Below are 21,809 nucleotides of genomic sequence, written 5' to 3' on the forward strand. Positions count from 1 at the left end.
ATCGGCTGGCTGGGGGGGCGTGGCTTGCCCTATTTAGGGCCGGAGCCACTTTATTTGCATATTCATGAGCTTATTTATTATTCATGAGCTTTCCCGGGCCCCCCCAATATTTTTTCTAAGTCCGCGTCCCTGGGATTTTTATGATTGTGTGAGCTGCCCTGAGCTCGTGCAAGGGGAATGGTATGGAATAAAGAAAATCTTAAGAAAAGGAGCATGATTTTGGATAAGGTGAGCAACTGTGCTAGAAAAACAAGATACACAGGGAACTAGGAAAGTGCAGCAACTTGGGTCAAAAACTTTTTCACAGTATCAGATACACATGTAGAGGAGGTGTGTGCTTGAAAATCCATTACAAGATAAATTGCCCCGCTTCTTGGCTGTGATGAACTTCATTTCAGCTTCAATTTTCAGCATAGTGACCCATCACTACCAGTTCTCTGGCACCAAAATCCAGGCCAGCTTTAGACAAGAGGGACTGGGAAGGATGCACAGTCAGCAAGGCCACACATGTTCTTTCCACGTTCAATATAGAAGTATCTAAAAGAGAAAACAGGTTTTCATTCATAGGCGTTGCCTTATCAGAGAGGAAAGTACACAAAACCCTTAAGGGCAAAATAAAAAAATTCCTTCCAGTAGCACCTTAAAGACCAACTAAGTTAGTTCTTGGTATGAGCTTTCATGTGCATGCACACTTCTTTAGATACACTGAAACAGAAATTGCCAGATCCTTCTATATAGTGAGAAGGTGGGGAGGGGTATTACTCAGAAGGGTGGTGGGAATCTATCTGCCTATCACCCATTCCCACCACCCTTCTGAGTAATACCCCTCCCCACCTTCTCACTATATAGAAGGATCTGGCAACTTCTGTTTCAGTGTATCTGAAGAAGTGTGCATGCACATGAAAGCTCATACCAAGAACTAACTTAGTTGGTCTTTAAGGTGTTACTGGAAGGAATTTTTTTATTTTGACTATGGCAGACCAATACGGCTACCTATCTGTAACTGGCCCTTAAGGGCAGGTAGGGCTGTGGCTCAGAGGTAGAGCTGCTTGCATAAGGTCTCAGGTTCAATCCCCAATGGCATCTTCAGGTAGGGCTAGGTAAGGCTCCCTGTGTAAAACCCTGAAGAGGCACTGCCAATCAGTGCAGACAACACTGGGCTAGATGGACCAGTGTTCTGACTTGGGGCTCATCCAGACTTCTGCTCGTCTTGCAGCTTTCCCCTGAGAAAACACAATCTTTACCTCTGAATCGGAGCAAACATCAATCGGCTTTTCTACGAATTAATGTTTGCTCCGATTTAGAGCTGGAGAGCTGGTTTTCCAGGGGGAAGCAGTGAAGCAAAACTGTTCAGACCCGTAATTTCTAGGCACAGGACAAGCGGAAGTGTGGACAAGCCCTTGGTCTAAGGCAGCTCCCTATGTTCCTAAGACTCTATTTGACAAGGTGTGTCTTGGAATGCTTGAGGCTTTCCTAGAAAATTGTCCTGCTGCACCCAGACCATGAGAAGCAGTTTGAAGGATGGTGCGTCTCTTGATTAGATTAGTTCAATTTATTAAGTGTCTCACTTCACACAAAGGAGTCTCAAGGCAATTTACAGACATAACAGCAGAACACTATGCATTAAAAATCCATTAAAATAAAACAAATATGCAACAGTGTTCTTCCACAAAAACCAGTCAGCAAAATAACCACCCCATTACCACAAGGCTGAGTACCAAAAATAGATGTCCAAAAGCCAGACCATTAGTGCTGTCCAAATACCTGACAAAATAAACCCATTTTTGCCTGGCGCTGGAAGGATAACAAAATTGGTGCCAGAGGTGCCTCAGGGGAAGGTATTCTGCAATTGATGGGCCACTACACAAGGAGAAAGGCCTCTGGTGTTAATCTGAGCGTCTGGCTGGATAGGGAAATAGGTTCCTTAAGGTACTGGGACCATAAGCCCTGCAATGCTTTGTGGTTCAAAACCAGCACTTTGGAATTGGGCTCAGAAAGAAATGATCAGTCAGTGAACCCAGGCCAGAATTGCTCTATGTTCAAACCAGCCTAGTCCCAATTGGTAGTCTGGCCACTGCATTCTGTACTAGCATCAAACAGTCTCCAAAGGCAGCTCAACATATAACACATTGCAGTAATCTAGCCTAGAAGTTACGGGAGCTGATGCTGCCAGCCCCAAACCCTCTTTTGCCCCATATCCCAGCTGTCTAATGAGAATGAAAAATTTAACAACAACAACAACAACAACAACAATAATAATGCTCCTGGACGACATAGACACATGTGCATAGGCAGGATTAAGATGTTTCAACAAACTCCAAAGAATCTTTTGCATTATAAATCAGATTTTGGAGAAAGGGCAGGGTTTTCATGATGCCCAAGTAAATCTTGAATATTTATGGCCTGATAGAGTCTAAGGAGAGCTGGCAGGGAGGATCCTTTGTGGGCTTTCTATGGATGGAATTGGCAACCTAATTCTTTATATTATTATCCTCAGCCCTGAAGCAAGCCACTAGATGGTGCCAGAGAATCAGCTAAGAATCCCAAAACAGCCATTGAGTCTAGCTATATATTTCTGACTATAACTCTCACCAGCCAGCTGGGGCTGATGGGAATTGTAACCCAAAACATCTGGACAGCACCAAGTTGGCAAAGGTTGGTTTATTAATAATAATAATTTTATTACCTGTCCTTCACCCTAAGGTACCAGGGCGGGTTAAAGCCTTAAAAACCATTTAAAACAACTCAGAAGCATAAAATTAGGTGAGCCCTAAAAACATACACCACAGGTACCAAAAGCCACAGGAAAGAGGTGTGTCTTTGGCATTCTCCAGAAGCTGTATAATGAAGGTGCCAGACAAACCACTGTGAGGAGGGCATTCCACAGCTTAGGGGCCACCACAGAGAAGGCAATCTCTTGGGCTGCTGCCGCCACCACTCTATGCCTCTGAAGGCAGAGGAGTTACCAAAAGGCCATCTTCTGCAGATCTTAGCATCCGAGAGAGTCTGTAGCAAAGGAGGTGGTTTCAGAGACTAAAGAGAAATACTTTACCCATCCATGCCCCACGAGGGGCCCCAGGAATTTTTGACAATCCAGTACAGAAGGCCATTCTCCTCTCCGTAGCCTACAGCCAGGACAGCATGATTGACTTTGTCTGGAGTTTTCTCACAGTGTTTGCTGTAGAAAGAAAATGATTTTTTAAAAAATATTTACTGTGTGTTGAATATGGAACCTACTGTCCAGGAAACCTACTCTTGCAGAATCCATGAGAGGAAGGGGCCGTGCAGTTTCTGCTTAAAACCCTCCCATGAAAGAGAGCCCACCACCTTCGAAGACAGCCCCTTGCGCTGTCCAGCAGCTCAGACCAGACTGAGGCTTCCTAGTGTTCAATCTCAGTACTTGTTCTTGCAATTTGACCCTGTTGCTCTGGGTTGTACCTCTGGAACAAGAGAAAACTAATGTGGTCCATCACGTACATCAAGGATGGGGATCTTGTAGCCTGAGTGCAACTCCAATCACTTTTTACCAACAATATCTGCAGGGCCTAAGACCCCTACCTATGTGAGAGCCCTTCTATATATTAACAGCCCTTTAGATTATTAGACCCCATCATGCATAAATACCCAACTCTTGCCACCTTTCCTCCTAGGATTTGGTCTCCAGGCCCTGACTTGCTCCCCTCTAGACACATCATCCAGGGTGCCAAGGTACTTCTCAAACTGGAATGCCCTAAAGTGTTATGCTAAATTACTGTTTTATTTACAGTATATGCTGCTTTCCCAAGGCAGCTCTAATACAACAATGCAAATACAGACGGGATACAGATTCAAAACATTTCAACAGTATTTAAAACCCAACACATCCATGTTCCTGCCAAAAAGGCAAAGAACCTTCCTTACAAAAATGTTAAGAGAGAAGACAAGGATATGAAGCAACATCAATCAATCAATCAATCAACCTTTTTATTCGACCATCAGTCAGAAAAAGTACATTTAGAAGCAACATCTTTGCCTTATAAGGGTCCCAGACTGGGGTGGGTGGGTGGGAGGGAGAGGAAAGGCAGGTGGACCCTTGACTCTGATGGCTTCAGCAGTCTCCAGGTGAGGTCATCTGACCAAATCAGAACAGACTGAAGTAACCCAGGTAGGAGAGCAGATGAAAAGTCAAGCATCTTTTCCTGTTCTCCCTTCTTTGCTCGACAAACATTGAGTCCTCGTGGTGTAACCACACAAATGCTAACATGCCCTGAAAGATGCAAGATGAGCAACAGGGCCATGACAATGACCCTTGGCATTATCTATAAACCAGTCCCATTACACACACACACACACACACACACACACACACACACACACACACACACTTGTTCACGGCTCAATATATTCACCTGGTGTAAACACCCTTCGTGTATAACATAAAGTCGTCTGTCACTTCAAAGGCAAAGCTCAATGGATTGTACCTCCCCACAGCTTCCACCATGCCTTGCTCATCATTCTGGAAGGAGAAAGTCATAGGAGCATAAGAAGAGCCTGCTGGATCAGGCCAGGGGCACATCTAGTCCAACATCCTGTTATCACATAAGCCAACCAGACTCCTGTGGGAAACCCACAAGCAGGATTTGAGAACAAGAGCACCCTTCCCTCTAGTGCAGCGCTTCTCAACCTGTGGGTCCGCAGATGTTGTTGGACTACAACTCCCATCATCCCTGAGCTCTGGCCTTGCTAGCTAGGGGTGATGGGAGTTGTAGTCCAACGACATCTGCGGACCCACAGGTTGAGAAAGGCTGCTCTAGCGGCTTCCAGCAACTAGTTATCAGAAGCAATGATGCCCCCAACAGTGGAGGCAGAGCATAGCCATTGATAGCCCTCTCCTCTGTGAATTTGTCTCATCCGGTTTTAAAGCCATCCAAGTTGGTGGGCATCACTGCCTCCTGTGGCAGAGAGTTCCAGAGTTTAACTATGTGCTGCGTGAATAAGTCCTTTCTCTTCTCTTCTCTGCCTCTGTCTTAATACGCAATGCTTGGCCCTGGCTCAGCAAAGGCTGAGGACGGACTCCCCAGGACACAAAGCAAACAATGGCGAGACTCAGGACCCATTTCCTAAGGGCCAGAGAAGATGTGCAAAGTGGGAAAGTAGTAGCTATCTGCCACCTACAGCCAGGTGTTTTCTGTTTACTGTTACCCCTCTTTCTAAGAAGGGGCCGGACAAGTTCGAACATCCAGTAGAAGTTCAGTTACATTTTATTTCACCTCTTGGGAAAAGCAAAATGCAGGGCAGGAGGAGTCACTCACCAGTGTAATGTTGACGACTTTTTTGACGAATGCAATGGCCTTCTGACCTTGGAATTTGCAGGTCCCGTTCTGTGCATGAGACAAGGGAGGCCCATTAGAGATGGCTCATTGTGGAGGGCAGTGCCTGCCCCCTTCTACTCTGCAATCCTAATCCTAGCAACAATACCTGTGCGGTGTATGGGTAGTCATCCTCCCCCATCAGCCCTTTGTTGTACAGGATGTATTCAAACGCTTGGCTAGGGAGTCCCCTGGGGAGACAGAAACACAACAGCACAAATCAGCCTGCTCATTCTGAGCTCGTTCTCTCACTGTGGAGATTGAGGAAGGTTGCGGGAAGGGGGATGCAGGGGATGGAACACTGAGTTTGAAGGTATTACTATGATAAGGAAGGGCTGAGATTACTCAGAAGATTGGGGGGGGGGTTGTTTCCCAGATGCTGCCACTTACGTATCTATTTCATAAAAATTATATGCAGCTAGATTGTGAAAATCCCCAAAGCAGTTTACAGAAAAGACAAAACCATAAGACTATCACCTAGAAAAATTAACCATAATTTAACACTTTCAGGAAGTTAAAATACAAAGAGATTAAAAGTCGCATCAATGTTTTAAATGTCTAAATAGGCCGATCTAAACAAAAATGTTTTCAGCTGGCACCGAAAAATGTCCAATGATATCAAGAGGCAGGGAGTTCCAAAGTGTAGGTGCTGGCACACTAAAAGAATGAATATTACAAATGCAGAAGAAGTTACTTGGCACCAATGTCAGTTCCGCCAACCAAAGCAGTTGAGTGGGTGTATATGAGGTAAAGTGATAATGCATATAAACTTGTACTAACTTGTTAAGGGCTTTATATACTAATAGTAACACCTTGAACTTACCCACTACATCCATGATTGTTGAAGGCCTGAGCACAGTCAACCAGTTGCTGTTCAGCCTGGGGGAGGGAGACACTCCTGCATTCATTTATAATTTTATTTGTGTACTGCCTTTTCACACAAAAAAATAATAAATATGCTCGTAACAGCTTACAGCAAACAGGAATGCATTTCAAAATCAAAAAGTGCAAAAACAATGTTATAGTAACATAATAAAACAGCGCAGTAGCAAATATAAGAACATACAAAAAAAATCAGTACTATAAATTCACAACGTGTGACTGGAAAGTTCGGTGAACGGTCACAGAAATTGGACAGTGAGAAATATTCAAACATACAATCGGCACTGGAAACCCACGAAATGCTCACAATTGTGTACGGAGATGAAGCTGTAACTCGAAAGACGGTGTATGAGTGGTTTAAGCGTTTCTGTGTAGGGCGGTAAACCATTGAAGATGATTCTCAGTCTGGCAGACCGTCGACAAGCAGAACGGCGGCAACAACAGAGTTTGTGAGTTATTGATATGGGATCGGCATTTCTCCGTCCAAATGATGGCATATTCCGCATGAAATCATTACTGAGTTGTCCCACCCTCCATATTCTCCCAGTCTGCCCCACTGGATTTCTCTCTTTTTCCAAAACTGAAATCTGCACTGAAAGGGCACAAATTTCCCAACATTTCACATGTCCAAGCTGCTGTGATGAGGGAACTGAAAGCAGTACAAAAAGAGGACTTCTCCAGAAGTTTCCAACAGTTCTATGAACGTTGTTAATGGTGCATTGTATCAGAGGGGGGCTACTTTGAAGGCCTGTAAGATTGTAGGTTCGAATATTTATTGCTGTCCATTTCTGTGACCATTCACTGAACTTTCCAGTCACACCTTATAGAAAGATTACATTAACTACAGCCTGAGAAGGGTTTCTTCAATCCCTGGTTTCCAGGTAAATTGGCCTGAACCAAAAGTAGGAAGTGGAAGTCTGTCCCTTCCAAAACCTGCATTCAATTAATCCAGGCATAGGCAAACTCAGCCCTCCAGATGTTTTTCTTGCTCAGGGAGATTTGTCCACAGCCAGAGGCAGGCTCCTGAAAGGGAACAGGCATTACAAGTTAGAGGATTAACTGTTAATTAACTTGTAACGCCTGCCTCTGGCTGTGGAAAAATCTCCTTGAGCAAGACCTTCAGCTTTTTGGCTGTGTGTTCCTTCACGTACATGAGCTTTGCTGCTTTCAGCTACTTTAAATGCATGTTGAGCTTCTGACATTCCCTTTTTGCTGCCATGAATGCCCCCAGTCCTTTTGTCTCCACTTGGTTCTGAAGAGGCAAGCCACTTTTTCTTAACCCGGATGTGGCCTAGACTTTCCTGAGGTTAACACAGGCCACACAGACATGGAACAGAGGGAACCAGATAGGCCAGAGTTCAACAAGGCCAGAGTTCAACAGGGGAGCCTTACCAGGTCCAGTAGCTTTCCTGTTGCGATGGCAATAGCAGACTCCAAGCACCCAGTGGTTGAGAAAGTCCAGCAACTGCCACAGGGACCCTTGAAGAGGAGGGAGAAGTCAGATGGAAGGAAGGAAGAAGACTGGTTGACTGAGTTTACTTATATGGCGCTTTTCCACAATAAGTTGCACCCAAAGCAGCTTACAGCAAACATTCAGAACATCAAAATACAGCTCGTTGGACAGATAAATATACAACACACAGAGCATGTCAGTAAATTAAAAAATGGCAAGAAGGAAGGGGAAGGCATGAGAAAAAGCAACAACTCTCTTCCCACAGGTAAAGGAAGGCACAGTGGCCTGGTTCACACCTAATTCTAACCCATGGTTTGTTCAACAAACCAAAAGCTGTGCCGCAGATAGTCAAACCAACCATGGTTTGTTCCTCACAGCTTGTTTTCCAGCAACTTGTGCCTTTGTGGTTTGGTGAGCATCTGGGGTAGGGGAGCCAAACAAACCATAGTTAAGGAAAGGGACTACGTTCGCATGTAACACCAAGCCCAAGTTTAAGCCCAAGGGCTTAAGTTGACATCAAACCATGGCTTCAGGTCGTGGTTTGTTGGCAGTAGAGAAACTATAGTTTACACATAACACTGAGCCGTGGGTTAATAAACTGTGTTTTAATGTTATGTGCAAACCAAGTTTATATCTGTAGCACTATCCCTATCAGCAAAATCCTTAGGAAAACATAAGCCCACAACTGGAATTACATTTAAAACCCTTTTGAGCCTCCAGTGGAAACATATTTTCAATTGCTCTGTGGGACCAACAGTTGGGGAGGGGGAGTGGTCTTCAGGATCAGTTCCTTACCTGATTTTTCACAGGTGTCACAAAATTTCCTTTCTTCCTCCAGTCTATGGTTTTTGGACAGGCCCCACCACGGCTGATGAAGTTGCCAATGGTGGCTGAGCAGTTCTGGAAACAACAAGAGAGCCCTCACTCAGCTGGCAGCTGACGTACCCCAGACACAGAAGCCCCTGAGTCACAAGTGGTGAGCGTTGCCAGGTTGGTTGGCCACAATCCAATGCGGCCCATCAAATAAGAAGGGGGCTTGGAGGCCGGTGGAGTCTCTGGCTCAATTGCCACCTCTGCAAGCCACCGTCTCCCACCTGCAGCCTCACATCAGCTGCAGGAGCAAAATAGTATCAGACACCAACACGAACATGAGTTCACCATATGACGCTTGGCAACCCTTCTCCATATATTTTCCCTTATTTTTATTACAGTATTCTCTTACTATTCTTTTTAATATCTTCCATAGAAGGGACTACACTAATTATATGTAAAATAATAATAATAATAATAATAATAATAATAATAATAATAATAATAATTATTATTATTATTATTATTATTATTATTATTATTTATTTGTACCCCGCCCATCTGGCTGGGTTTCCCCAGCCACTCTGGGCGGCTTCCACAGAAACCAAAAAACACTAAAATATCATACATTAAAAGCTTCCCTGAATAGGGCCGCCTTAAGATGTCTTCTGAATGTCAGGTAGTTGTCCATCACCTTGACATCCGATGGGAGGGCATTCCACAGGGCGGGCGCCACCACCGAAAAGGCCCTCTGCCTGGTTCCCTGTAGCTTCGCTTCTCGCAATGAGGGAACCGCCAGAAGGCCCTCGGCGCTGGACCTCAGTGTCCGGGCAGAACGATGGGGGTGGAGACGCTCCTTCAGGTATACTGGGCCGAAGCCGTTTAGGGCTTTAAAGGTCAACACCAGCACTTTGAATTGTGCTCGGAAACGTACTGGGAGCCAATGTAGGTCTTTCAAGACCGGTGTTATGTGGTCTTGGTGGCCGCCCCCAGTCAGCAGTCTAGCTGCCGCATTCTGGATTAGCTGTAGTTTCCGAGTCACCTTCAAAGGTAGCCCCACGTAGAGCGCATTGCAGTAGTCCAAGCGGGAGATAACTAGAGCATGCACCACTCTGGCCAGACAGTCCGCGGGCAGGTAGGGTCTCAGCCTGCGTACCAGGTGGAGTTGGTAGACAGCTGCCCTGGATACAGAATTGACCTGCGCCTCCATGGACAGCTGTGAGTCCAAAATGACTCCCAGGCTACGCACCTGGTCCTTCAGGGGCACAGTTACCCTATTCAGGACCAGGGAGTCCTCCACACCAGCCCGCCCCCTGTCCCCCAAAAACAGTACTTCTGTCTTGTCAGGATTCAACTTCAATCCATTAGCCGCCATCCATCCTCCAACCGCCTCCAGGCACTCACACAGGACCTTCACAGCCTTCACTGGTTCTGATTTGAAAGAAAGGTAGAGCTGGGTATCATCTGCATATTGATGGACACCCAGTCCAAACCCCCTGATGATCTCTCCCAGCGGCTTCATATAGATGTTAAAAAGCATGGGGGAGAGGACGGAACCCTGAGGCACCCCACAAGTGAGGGCCCAAGGGTCTGAACACTCATCCCCCACCACCACTTTCTGAACACGGCCCAGGAGGAAGGAGCGAAACCACTGTATAACAGTGCCCCCAGCTCCCAACCCCTCTAGACGGTCCAGAAGGATGTTATGGTCGATTGTATCAAAGGCCGCTGAGAGATCCAGCAGAACCAGGAAACAACTCTCACCTTTGTCCCTAGCTCGCCGGAGATCATCAACCAGTGCGACCAAGGCAGTTTCAGTCCCATGATGAGGCCTGAACCCTGATTGGAAGGGATCCAAATGGTCCGCATCCTCCAGGCGTGCCTGGAGTTGTTCAGCAACCACACGCTCAATCACCTTGCCCAAGAATGGAAGATTTGAGACTGGGCGATAGTTGGCCATACTGGCCGGGTCTAAAGATGGTTTTTTAAGAAGCGGTTTAATGACCGCCTCTTTCAGCGGATCTGGGAATGTTCCCTCACAGAGGGAAGCATTCACCACCCCGCAGAGCCCATCGCCCAACCCTTCCCGGCTTGCTTTTATTAGCCAGGATGGGCAAGGATCAAGGAGACAGGTGGTTGGTTTCACGCGTCCAAGCAGCCTGTCCACATCCTCGGGGGTAACGGATTGAAATTGATTCCATGCAACTTGACCAGACAGAGCTCCAGCACTCTCCCGCCCCAGCCCTGCTCCCACGGTGGTGTCTAGCTCCTTCCGAATATGAGTGATTTTATCTGCAAAAAACTTTGCAAAATCGTTGCAGGAGATCTTGGGGTCTTTACAAGGCCCCGGTGGTAAAGGTGGTTCCGTTAAATTGCGGACCACCTGAAAGAGTCTCCTGCTACTATTTTCTGCAGATGCAATAGAGGCGGTGAAGAAAGTCTTCTTCGCTGTCGCTATCGCCACTTGGTAGGCTCGACGTTGAGCTCTAACCTGTGTCCGGTCAGATTCGGAGTGAGTTTTCTGCCACCGACGCTCTAGCCGTCTCAGCGATTGTTTCATCGCCCTCAGCTCCGAAGAAAACCACAGGGCTGTCCGGGCTCCATGCAATCGGAGAGGGCGCTTCGGAGCCAGACAGTCGATAGCCCTGGTTAACTCCGCATTCCAGCGGGCCACCAGGGAATCAGCTGAAAGGCCATCAACATGGGATAAAGCATCCCCTACCACTCTCTGGAAACCATTTGGATCCATTAAGTGGCGGGGGCGGACCATCCGAATTGGTCCCACCTCCCTGCAGAGGGGAAGGGTCGCGGAGAAGTCCAGTTGCACCAGGAAGTGATCTGACCATGGCACTTCTTTGGTTTCACTTTTACTTAGTGTCAGATCACCCACGTCACTAGAGGTAAATACCAGGTCTAAGGCATGTCCATGACTATGAGTTGGGCCCAACTTATTCAGGGACAGCCCCATGGAGGCCATGCTTTCCACGAAGTCCCGAGTGGCCCCTTGTAAGGTCGTGTCGGCGTGGATGTTAAAATCCCCTAGGACAACCAAACTAGGTGTCTCCAGGAGAACATCCGCCACGACCTGAAGCAGCTCGGACAGGGAATCCTTGGTGCAGCGGGGAGGTCGGTACACCAGTAGGAATCCTGTACTGCCCCTATTGCCCAACTTCCAGAACATGCACTCAGAAAACTGGGTCTTCCCAGTAGGACGCCTGATGCAAACTAATGACTTCCTAAAAATCACTGCAACCCCCCCTCCCCGCCCACATGACCTGGGTTGCTGTGCGTAAGAGAAACCTGGTGGGCAAGCGGCAGCAAGGACAGGCCCATCTGCCTCATTCAACCAGGTCTCTGTCACACAAGCCAGGTCAAATCCTCCATCCACAATCAGGTCGTGGATGGCAGTGGTTTTATTCATCATTGACCTGGCATTACACAGCAACACCTTCAGGTCATGTGGGTTTCCCCTGTTGATTCCAGTATCCATCCGGTCAAGGCCAGACCCGGAGGCAGGGATAGTCTTCAAACAATGACTAAACCTGCCTCCTCGGTAATGACATGGTCTGGTCTTAGCGTAACTCCGCCTCCTGCCCATGATCACCGAGATCGGATGTCCCAGTGCTTCCCCCCCTGTGGAACTTGTCCCAGCCATCGTGTTGGCTGGGGCCTCACTCCTAGGCAGCCCTGATCCCGCCCCTTAAAAACAAAACACAAACTATACAGAACCAATAAAACAACAGAAAACAAAAACAGAACAATTATACTAAAATTAATCCCCAACCAAATATCCATTACACCCACCCACCCCCAACAAGAGAAAAAAAGGGGGGGAAAGAAATACAAATTTAAATTGCCACCGACTGGGATAATCCTACTGGGAATTGCAATAATGACTTGAGAGTAAAATTCACAAGTAAGTTGGCTAGCCTGTTTTAAGAAAATATTTTTTCCGATTCCATGGTTTACAAAAATATTTTTCACTTTCAATGCATTACAGAGCGATGAAATAAAACTGCTCAAGTCCCTATTTTTGAAAAAACAAAACACAACCCCAGCATTTTATTGCTTACAGGAAAGTATTTTTAAAGCCTCTATTTAAAACACGCTCTCTTCCTCCTCCAGACTTTGTGTGTTTCCAGGATGTCTTATTTTTAGACGGTTAGAGCTCTATTTTCAGAACCTGAATGCAATTTGGGTAATAACGTGTTCACAAAATGCAGTACTCCATATTTAAACTGGGTGCTCGGCTACTCCCCATACAGCACCTGCCTGGTCCATGGGATCCCCTGGCACGTGAATGTGGCATGCGAAGGTGAAGGAACCTCCTGAAATGCCCCCTGGGTGCTGGGTCCTTGCTAATCCAGCATCACCTTTAATTTCAGGCTTGAGATAGTATAAGTGAATCACTATGACCACCTGAAAAGGGGCCATATAAATACTAAGTCCAATGTATATCCTTTGGAAAGAGAGGTGTAAAAACTCAAGTCTTTTAGCACATACACTTTGGAACTCCCTGCCAATTGACAGGGAGGAGCCTTTGTTGTAATTTTTTTATTTAGGAAAGCCTATCCAGGTATGTTGAATGTTGATCTGTGTTCTAATCTGTGTTTAGTTTATCACTGATAATTTTAATTTACTGAATGCTTTAAATAGGCATTTTAACTGTCTGTATATGAATTTTATGAAATTAAAAAATTAAATACAGCACACACACACACACACACACACAATTGTGACAGATAAATTTTAAGCTCTGTTCTATCTTCCAGAGCTTCGCACCAAACTGATGTGCTTCCTTCCTTTTCTTCAGGACAATGTGTTTCTCCCTCTCTTCTGAGAATTTATTTTTTTTTTTTTTAAATATTTTTATTGGGTTTTCACATTTTATATAAACACAAACAACACACCAAAACAAGCATAAAAAACAACGAACAAGAATAGTTCCCGAAAATCTTATTTTCTAACCCTAGTCCTTGACTTCCCCCCACCCCCTCCCCTGCATCCCTATTCCCAAACTTATGTCAGCAAGTTGGCATTTCTTCCATCTTAATATTAGTCCTTTTATAAAAAACAAAAATAAATTTTCCCTAAGTTGGACCCCAGTTCTCTTCCCTCGATTTCTCATTTTTTCTTACATAATTTTCTTAATACTAAACCCCCTGGTCTTGAGTGTTGTTTAAATTTGATACTTCCCTCCCTCCCCTCCCCGCTTTGCGTCCTTTCCCGAGACATGTCCAAATTAACAGTTTTTAGCCTGGATTCCGGATATCCGAGGCTCTCAATTCTCTTTTAGTCCCTCTCCGCCGGTTTTGTTGGTAGTCCTTTTTGTCTATCATCGAGTCTCGAAAGATTTCCTTAACAATCAATCCAATCAGTCCATAGTCTCTTCCCATATTTAAAGGCAACTGCTGAGGAATTTCCACAAGGCCTAAGTCTTGCTGATAGTCAAAATCAAAGTCTATGTGGAGGCCCCAATTGTACTTCTTTATTTCGAGCTCCTGAATTCCATAAAGTCCCAGGGCCTCCACTTTCATCTTCTGTATCTTTCGTAGGCTTAGAGTGGATTTAATCCAATAGTCTCCTTGCTTGTGTTCTCCAGATGTCGGCTTCTGGTTAGTACTTTCCCAGATCACTTGTTCTCTTTCTTGTTTTGTCTTCTCCTCTTCTTTGTTTATTGTTTCAAATTCAGCTGTGGGTTCTTTCTCACTCAGGCCCTCATTACTTTCAGCAGAACTACTTGTTTCCAAATCCAAGGTCGTCAATTGTTTACTCATAGCTGTAGTCTGCTCCTGTAGGGTTCCCACCAGTGAGAACATTCTTTCGATTTCTCTCAGTATCTTTCCACCCACAGCCATTGTAATTCCACAGAATTCCCCCTAGAGGGAATCTGGTTACTGAGTAACCTTTTCTCCAACAATCCTCTGTCCTATTATTGTTTCTTTGTTTCTCAAAATTTTAATTCAATTGTAACTCCTTTTAATCCGGAGAGGTCTTAAACAACAATTTTTTTTCACTATTAATAGTCCATTTGACAGCTTTTGACAGCTGTCAAATTCTGCTCCTCTATACAGGCTCCAAAGCAGGTCGCTCCCGGGCCCGGGAGGGAGGGTTGTTTACCACAAAACAAAGACTCTTCCAACACTCCACTCTCCTGCTCAAATTTACCTTTCTAAATCTTGGAAGTTACTGTCTTTTTAAAACTCACCCTTTACAGGGTAGGCACTCCAGCTTAGTTCTTATTTCGTTGCTCTGGATCGTCTGCAAGGGGGGGGGTGGGGACTTCCTTTTAGCACACCCCCCGGTCGTCTCAAATTCAAAAGGTAAAAGTTTTAAAGTTCAGTTCCAAATTACTCACGGGTTCTTTTTTCAGTCCGAATTTCAAGGAAGGAAGTCAGCGCTCTCCAGTTATGGCTCGCGGCTTCGCTCAGCGGCGGTAGCGGTCGACTCTCAGTGCCACGCCGTCCCCTGTATCCCCTCCGTAGCCTTTAAAAAGGCTCATTGCGAATCAGGGGGGGCGCTTAAGGCACCCGCCGAGTCTTCAGTCCGCAGGCTTCCGCGCCTGCGGTTTTTAAGGGTCCCCGTGTCGCCGGCACGGCAAAGACCCATCCACCGCTGAGCCGATTCCCTCCGGAGCTCGGAGGGAATCCGCCATTTCCCGATCGCGCCAACCCGGAAGTCCCTCTTCTGAGAATTTATTCTTTCTATATAGTTGTGAAAGTAGAAGAGCACAGTCTTCTTCTTTGGCGATCACTTGTAGCCGAGTAAGATTGTCTTCCACGAACACGGTCTTAACAGTGAGTCCATAAGTGACCGTGGAGGCCAGTTCTGGATCCACACGTCCTTCCACAGTAGGGACATAGGTTTCCGGGCGGGAGTTGATCACAGTGTGGATTGCCAAGCGTGCCTTCCTCTTAGTGTGCTTCTCCCTTGCGTCCTGAGTTTGAGCATCTTCAAAGCCCATGACACCTTTGGTAAAGGCTGTTCTCCAATTGGAGTGCTCACAGGCCAGCGTTTCCCAGTTGTCGGTGTGTGTTTATACATTTTTAAAGATTTGCCTTGAGAGAGTCTTTAAACCTCTTTTGTTGAACACCAGCATTATGCATTCCATTTCTAAGTTCGGAATAGAGTAGTTGCTTTGGAAGACAATAATCAGGCATCCACACAACATGACCAGTCCAACGAAGTTGATGTTGAAGAATAATTGCTTTGACGCTGGTGCAAAAGGCACAAGTTAGGACCTATTAAGCCCTATTTGGCTTGGGCCCAAGCTGTCTGAAGGATCATCTTCTCCCATACGAACCTGCCTGGGCTCTGAGATCTTTGGAGGAGGCCTTTCCCTTAGTCCTGCCACCCTCAGAGGCATGCTTGGTGGTGACATGGGAGAGGGCTCTGGCAGTGACTGCTCCCAGAAACTCCTTTCTTAGGGAAATTAGACTGGCTTCCTCCTTGTTGCCATTACGCCAGCAGGGGAAGACTGTTTTATTTTGACAGGCTTTGGTAAAGGACTGCTTTTAAAAGGAAAGGGTTTCAATACACTCGTACCTTGAAAGTCAAACAGAATCTGTTCTGGAAGTCCATTCGACTTCCAAAATGTTTGGAAACCAAAGCACAGCTTCTGATTGGCTGCAGGAAGCTCCTGCAGCCAATCGGAAGCAGCAGAAGCCCCAGCGGACGTTCAGCTTCCAAAAATAGTTCGCAAACTGGAACAGTCACTTCCAGGTTTGCAGCATTCGGGAGCCAAAACGTTCGACTTGCAAGGTGTTCGGGATCCAAGTACAACTGTATTGCTGTGCTGTTTATACTATTTGCATTTTTGTATATTTGTTTTTTATACATTTTTAATTCTTTCGGAGTTGAATTGCTTTTTAACCATTATCTGTTATATGTTTTTAGCTTTTGGCATTTTATCTGTGTTGCTTTAATTTGGGTATGCCACCTGGAGTCCCATTCTGGGGCAAAGGCAGGATATAAATAAATAAACATAATAATGATAACTACGACAATAAATTTATGTTGGTATGCTGCAGTGCATTGCTTGCTGTGAAACTGAATCCCCACCCCCACCCCTCCCGCCACCTGCTGCAATAAACAGATGCACTGGCATTCAATCCCGGGCTTTGTGTGTGGGTCTGGCTTCCTGGATTTTGAACTTTCTTAGATGCATTCTCTGGGGCAAAGGCACACAGTCAACCCATGTAAGGATTCCTCTCTTGTACAAGCATGCTTAAGGATTAGGTGTGAAGGACGCACACCTGTGACTTCCGAAAGACATGTGCAATAGAGAACATGGCAAGGACGCAAGCCCAGGGTTGCATGGTGAGCCCCCAAAGGTTCCTTGTATGATGGGGGTGGTGGGGTGGGGAGGGAAAGGGCAGGAAGGCGCAAGCCTTTACCTGGGGTTCGTGCCAGAGATACTTTTTCCTGAATTCAGCAAATGTCATGTCGGCAAACTGGTTCAGACCCACTGAGGAAAGAAGGAGAGAGAGAAGAGGGAGTTGTGAAGCCAGATCTGCTGTCAACCTTGCTCTCTTTTAAAAGGTATCTCAAGAGCAGGATCCGTACTTTGGAAGGTATGATTCCCAGCATTGTGCTTCTCAATCTTCTGCTTGTTACTAAGGAAGATCTGAAAGCGCCGCTGATATTCCTCCAGGCCGTACTGCTTGTTGTTCTGTGGGAGAGAGGAAGCATACAGCAGCTGCAGGACACAGAAGTGAAAGTGCAACCCTGGGCAGATTTAGAACAGAGAAGTGCCTCCCCCTCCCTTGCTCACAAACCGCACCTTCTTTGGAAATCCCCCACCCCACTTCAATCTGAAGTAGCCATTTCAGTCATGGAACTGAGACATGGGAACTGGTGGGTGGTAAGAGAACCTGTGGCTCTTCAGGCATCATTTATTCCATTTAGTACCACTACTACTGACGCGGGTGGCGCTGTGGGTTAAACCACAGAGCCTAGGACTTGCCGTCTGAAGGTCGGTGGTTCAAATCCCCGCGACGAGGTGAGCTTTCGTTGCTCAGTCCCAGCTCCTGCCAACCTAGCAGTTCGAAAGCACGTCAAAGTGCAAGTAGATAAATAGGTACCGCTCCGGCGGGAAGGTAAATGGCGTTTCTGTGCGCTGCTTTGGTTCACCAAAAGCGGCTTAGTCATGCTGGCCACATGACCCAGAAGCTGAACGCCGGCTCCCTTGGCCAATAAAGCGAGATGTGCGCCGCAACCCCAGAGTTGGCCACGACTGGACTTAACGGTCAGGGGTCCCTTTACATAGTAGTAGTGGCAAGATAAACCTTACCACTACTACTATGTATGGAAGTGAGAGCTGGGCCATAAAGAAGGCTGATCGCTGAAGAATTATGCTTTTGAGTTGAGTTATGGTGCTGGAGGAGACTCTTGAGAGTCCCATGGACTGCAAGAAGATCAAATCTCTCCATTCTTAAGGAAATCAGCCCTGAGTGCTCACTGGAAGGACAGATCCTGAACTGAGGCTCCAATACTTTCGCCACCTCATGAGAAGAGAAGACTCCCTGGAAAAGACCCTGATGTTGGGAAAGATGGAGGGCACAAGGAGAAAGGACAGAGGACAAGATGGATGGACAGTGTTCTCAAAGCTACCAGCATGAGTTTGACCGAGCTCTGGGAGGGAAGATAGGAGTGCCTGGCGTACTCTGGTCCATGGGGTCATGAAGAGTCGGACACGACTAAACAACAACCACCACTACTACTACTATTATTAAATTTCTATACTGTCTTTCATCCAAAGATCATAGGGCAGATTGCAATATAAAAACAAACAAAACCAATAACCCCGCCCCAACCCAGTTTAAAAGGCCACTGAGTGCCTGAGCTGGTCCTGTAACGAACAATTCTTTAGCATGGGGTCCTCTTGGCCACATGCTCAAAAAAATCTAAATTTCAGTTTTTATTGCATGGCTATATGTATGACTCTATATATATTTTTATGAACAACAGTATATCCTAAGTATTTATTATTATTATTAATAATAATAAAGAGAGATGCTCAGAAACCAGTTTGTCATCATTTCAGACCTAGCAACTGGCTTACTGGGGCTGCATGGCTTTGCACCTTTGTTTCCAGGCAGGCAGGCAGGCACCTGTGTGGGAAAAAACACACACAGCTCAGACCACCCTCCCTGGAGGATAGAATAGGAAGGGTGAGGTACTTCCTGGATGGAAGGAAATGAGCTGCCTTTTACTGCTTGCTGAAAGGTGACAAAAAGAGGTGGTTGTCTGGAAGACAGTTATGCAAAATGCTGACTCTTGTGGAGATATTTCCCATTAGTTCCGATTTAATTCAAAGGGACTCTCCAAATCCAGCACTTCTTGAGAAAGACCTAAAAAATCCCTCTGGAGGGTCACACTAGAGAACAGCCAGGACAACACAGAAGGAAGAAGGAGGGAGGGAGAGAAGGAAGGAAGGAAGGAAGGAAGGAAGGAAGGAAGGAAGGAGGGAGGCAGGCGAAGGCGGCACTTGCTCTCTTCCCTCCCACTCTCCCTTGAAAGTCCGCAGGAAAGTCCCTTCCAGTGGAACCAGGCCAAGGGAAACAGGCCTTGAGCATAGGGGGGTTATACCTAACTTTGGGGGAGTGGCGGCTTATGAATGGGCAGGAGGGCCTTACCTGAGACATCCATGTCTTGAAGAGAAATTCCTCTGTTGAGGGAAGAAGAAAAAGACAAAATGAGAGACTATTTAAAAAAGAAAGGGCAGATCTGCACCATACATTTAATGCACATCCAACTCCCCATTAAGCCACCAGTGGCGTAGCGTGGGGGGTGCCAGGGGGGCAGGCCGCACCGGGCGCAACATCTGGGGGGGGGCACGCTCGCTGCCTCCGGAGTCGCCGAAGAGCCTCGGGCGCAGGCTGTAGCAGAGCCGCATGTCTCGCCGAACCGACGAGCTGTGCACGCGTCCCGGCTGAAGGCGCCCGGCAGGCAGCGGCTCTCAGCGCTCGCCGCGGAGGACGCGCCAGGCAGCCCCTCCTCACAGCCCCGCCTCCGCCGCTGCTGCTGCAGCTGCTGGGCCGTTGCATTTTCCTCGCCTCTCTGCCCCCCTCCTCCTCCAGGCAAGCGGCGTCGTTTGGGCGGCAGCGCCAGCGGCAACTCGCAGGTTAGGGGTTAGGGGGGGCGCAAATTACGTGCCTTGCCCCGGGTTAGGGGGCGCAAATTACTTGCGTTGCCCCGGGTGCTGACAACTCACGCTACGCCGCTGTAAGCCACCTAACGTCTCCCAAAGAATCATGGGAATGGTAGTTTCCCCTTCACAGAGCTATAGGCTGCAACAGCCTTCACAAATGACAGTTCCCTGAAGTCTTTTGGCGGAAGTCATCTGCTTTCAGTGTGAGCTGGATGTGTATTAAGTGCTACCCTAAGCTACTAATTAGCAAGATTCTGTTTCACATCTTATTATTAGCATTTACAGGGCGAGTCCTTTAAAAGAGGCCCCGTGGATACAGAGTACAGTGGTACCTCGGGTTACAGACGCTTCAGGTTACAGACGTTGCTAACCCAGAAAGAGTACCTTGGGTTAAGAACTTTGCTTCAGGATGAGAACAGAAATCGTGGGTCGGCGGTGCAGCGGCAGCGGGAGGCCCCATTACCTAAAGTGATGCCTCAGGTTAAGAACAGTTTCAGGTTAAGAACGGACCTCCAGAATGTATTAAGTTCTTAACCCAAGGTACCACTGTACTGTACACATGTCCCACGGGGCCTCTTTTAAAAGATTCACCCTGTATATCCTGCCTCTCCTGCAAGGAACTCAAGATAGCAGGCATAACTAATTTATCCTCACAACAACCCTATGAGGTCGGTCAGTCCCAAGGTCACCTAGTGAGCTTCATGGCTGTGCGGGGATTTGAACCCTGCTCACACAGGTCCCTAGTCCGACACTCTAACCACTACACCGCACATTATGCACAGAAGCAAGCTGCGCCTCCGCACACCCCTCGCCCAGGACGATGGTGACCACCCACCCAAGTTCCTGCCATCCCAGCCAGTGAAGGGAGGCAGAGGAGATAATATTATAATACTGAATAATCCTTATTTATTAAATTTGTATACCGCCCTTCATCCGGAGATCTCAGGGCGATCACAGCATAAAATACAAGATAAAAACACAAAACTCTGAGCGTGGGGAGGCAGGCTCACTTTGACTGTGACTGCTCTCCCCCTAGCCGCCTCCATTTTTCTGCGGGCGCCTGAGGACACGCGCGCTCCTGGCCAAACCCTCCGAGGACGAAGTAGTGAAAGCGAAAGGGAATGGGGAATGGGGAGAAACGGGGCCAGGCGCGGAGGCTCCTACGCCCCCGTTTTTCTTTCTCTCCCCCCCCCCAATTGCGCCAGCCGCCCCCTTCGGAGCCCCCCACAAATCGTCACCGGCTCCTCCTCCCCCTCCTGCTCCTCTCGGGGGAGGCGTCCTGGCTCACTCTCTCGTGCCCCCCACCCCCAGTCGCGCTCCGCCGTACCTTCCTGGTGGCTGAGCAGGCAGGAGCCGAGCGCGGAGAAAACCGCAAGCAGGAACAGCGGCAGCAGCTGCGCCCGCATCTCGCCCACGGTGGAGGCGGCCGGAGTCGGACTGCGAGCCTCGGGACGCCGGCGGGGAGGAGGAGGAGCAGCAGCAGCGGTGGCCGCCTCTGGGGAGGGCAGAGAGGGAGGAAAGGCCGGCCCCTTCCAGCCCGTGGCGGGGGGAGGCGAGAGGCGCACTCTGCCCGCGCTCAGAAGCCACGCTGCTGCTCTCCCAACGAAGAGCAGGTGCTTCCAAGGAGGCTGTCAAGAAGGAGTTTCTTTCTTTCTTTCTTTCTTTCTTTCTTTCTTTCTTTCTTTCTTTCTTTCTTTCTTTCTTTCCACCATTCTTCTTCAAAGAGCTCAAGGTAGCGGACCTGCTTCTCCCCAATCTCATTTAATCCCCACGTGGCACAAAGTTAAACTCTGGAACTCCCTCCCACAGGAGGCAGTGATGGCCATCAACTTGGAGGCCTTTAAAAGAGGATTGGACAAATTCATTGGGGGGGGGGGAGAGCTATTGATGGCTGCTATGCTCTGCCTTCAAAGTTGGAGGCAGCAATTCTTTTGAATACCAGTCTCTGGAAACCACAGAAGTAGAGAGTTCTCTTGTGTTCGGATCCTGTTTGCAGGTTTCCCACAGACATCTGGTTGGCCACTGTGGAAAACGGATGCTGAACCAGATAGGCAACTGGCCTGATCTAGCAGCCTCTTCTTATGTTCACAGCACCCCTGGGAGCAGGGATTTTTCCCCCAGGGGGAACTAGCCAGAACAGTTCCCGCGCCATTGCCATTCTAAG

The 21,809-nt window shown here is 47.4% G+C and overlaps 1 protein-coding gene across 1 annotated transcript; it reads right to left on the minus strand.

The window, feature by feature from the left end:
* Positions 1 to 266: 266 nt before the first annotated feature.
* CTSH (cathepsin H) lies at positions 267 to 21,126 on the minus strand. Its single transcript, XM_081170304.1, has 12 exons — positions 20,973 to 21,126; positions 19,131 to 19,162; positions 17,059 to 17,164; positions 16,890 to 16,960; positions 8,479 to 8,583; positions 7,623 to 7,709; positions 6,172 to 6,227; positions 5,458 to 5,539; positions 5,292 to 5,360; positions 4,389 to 4,495; positions 3,053 to 3,178; positions 267 to 537 (listed from the first exon to the last, which is right to left on the minus strand). The coding sequence occupies exons 1-12, from the start codon at positions 21,049 to 21,051 to the stop codon at positions 462 to 464; spliced, it is 996 nt and encodes a 331-aa protein (XP_081026430.1). The 5' UTR covers positions 21,052 to 21,126; the 3' UTR covers positions 267 to 461.
* Between the last annotated feature and the right edge of the window lie 683 nt (positions 21,127 to 21,809).

This window comes from Podarcis bocagei (assembly GCF_964188305.1).
Source record: "Podarcis bocagei genome assembly, chromosome: 14".
In the NCBI taxonomy this organism is placed as follows: Eukaryota; Metazoa; Chordata; class Lepidosauria; order Squamata; family Lacertidae; genus Podarcis; species Podarcis bocagei.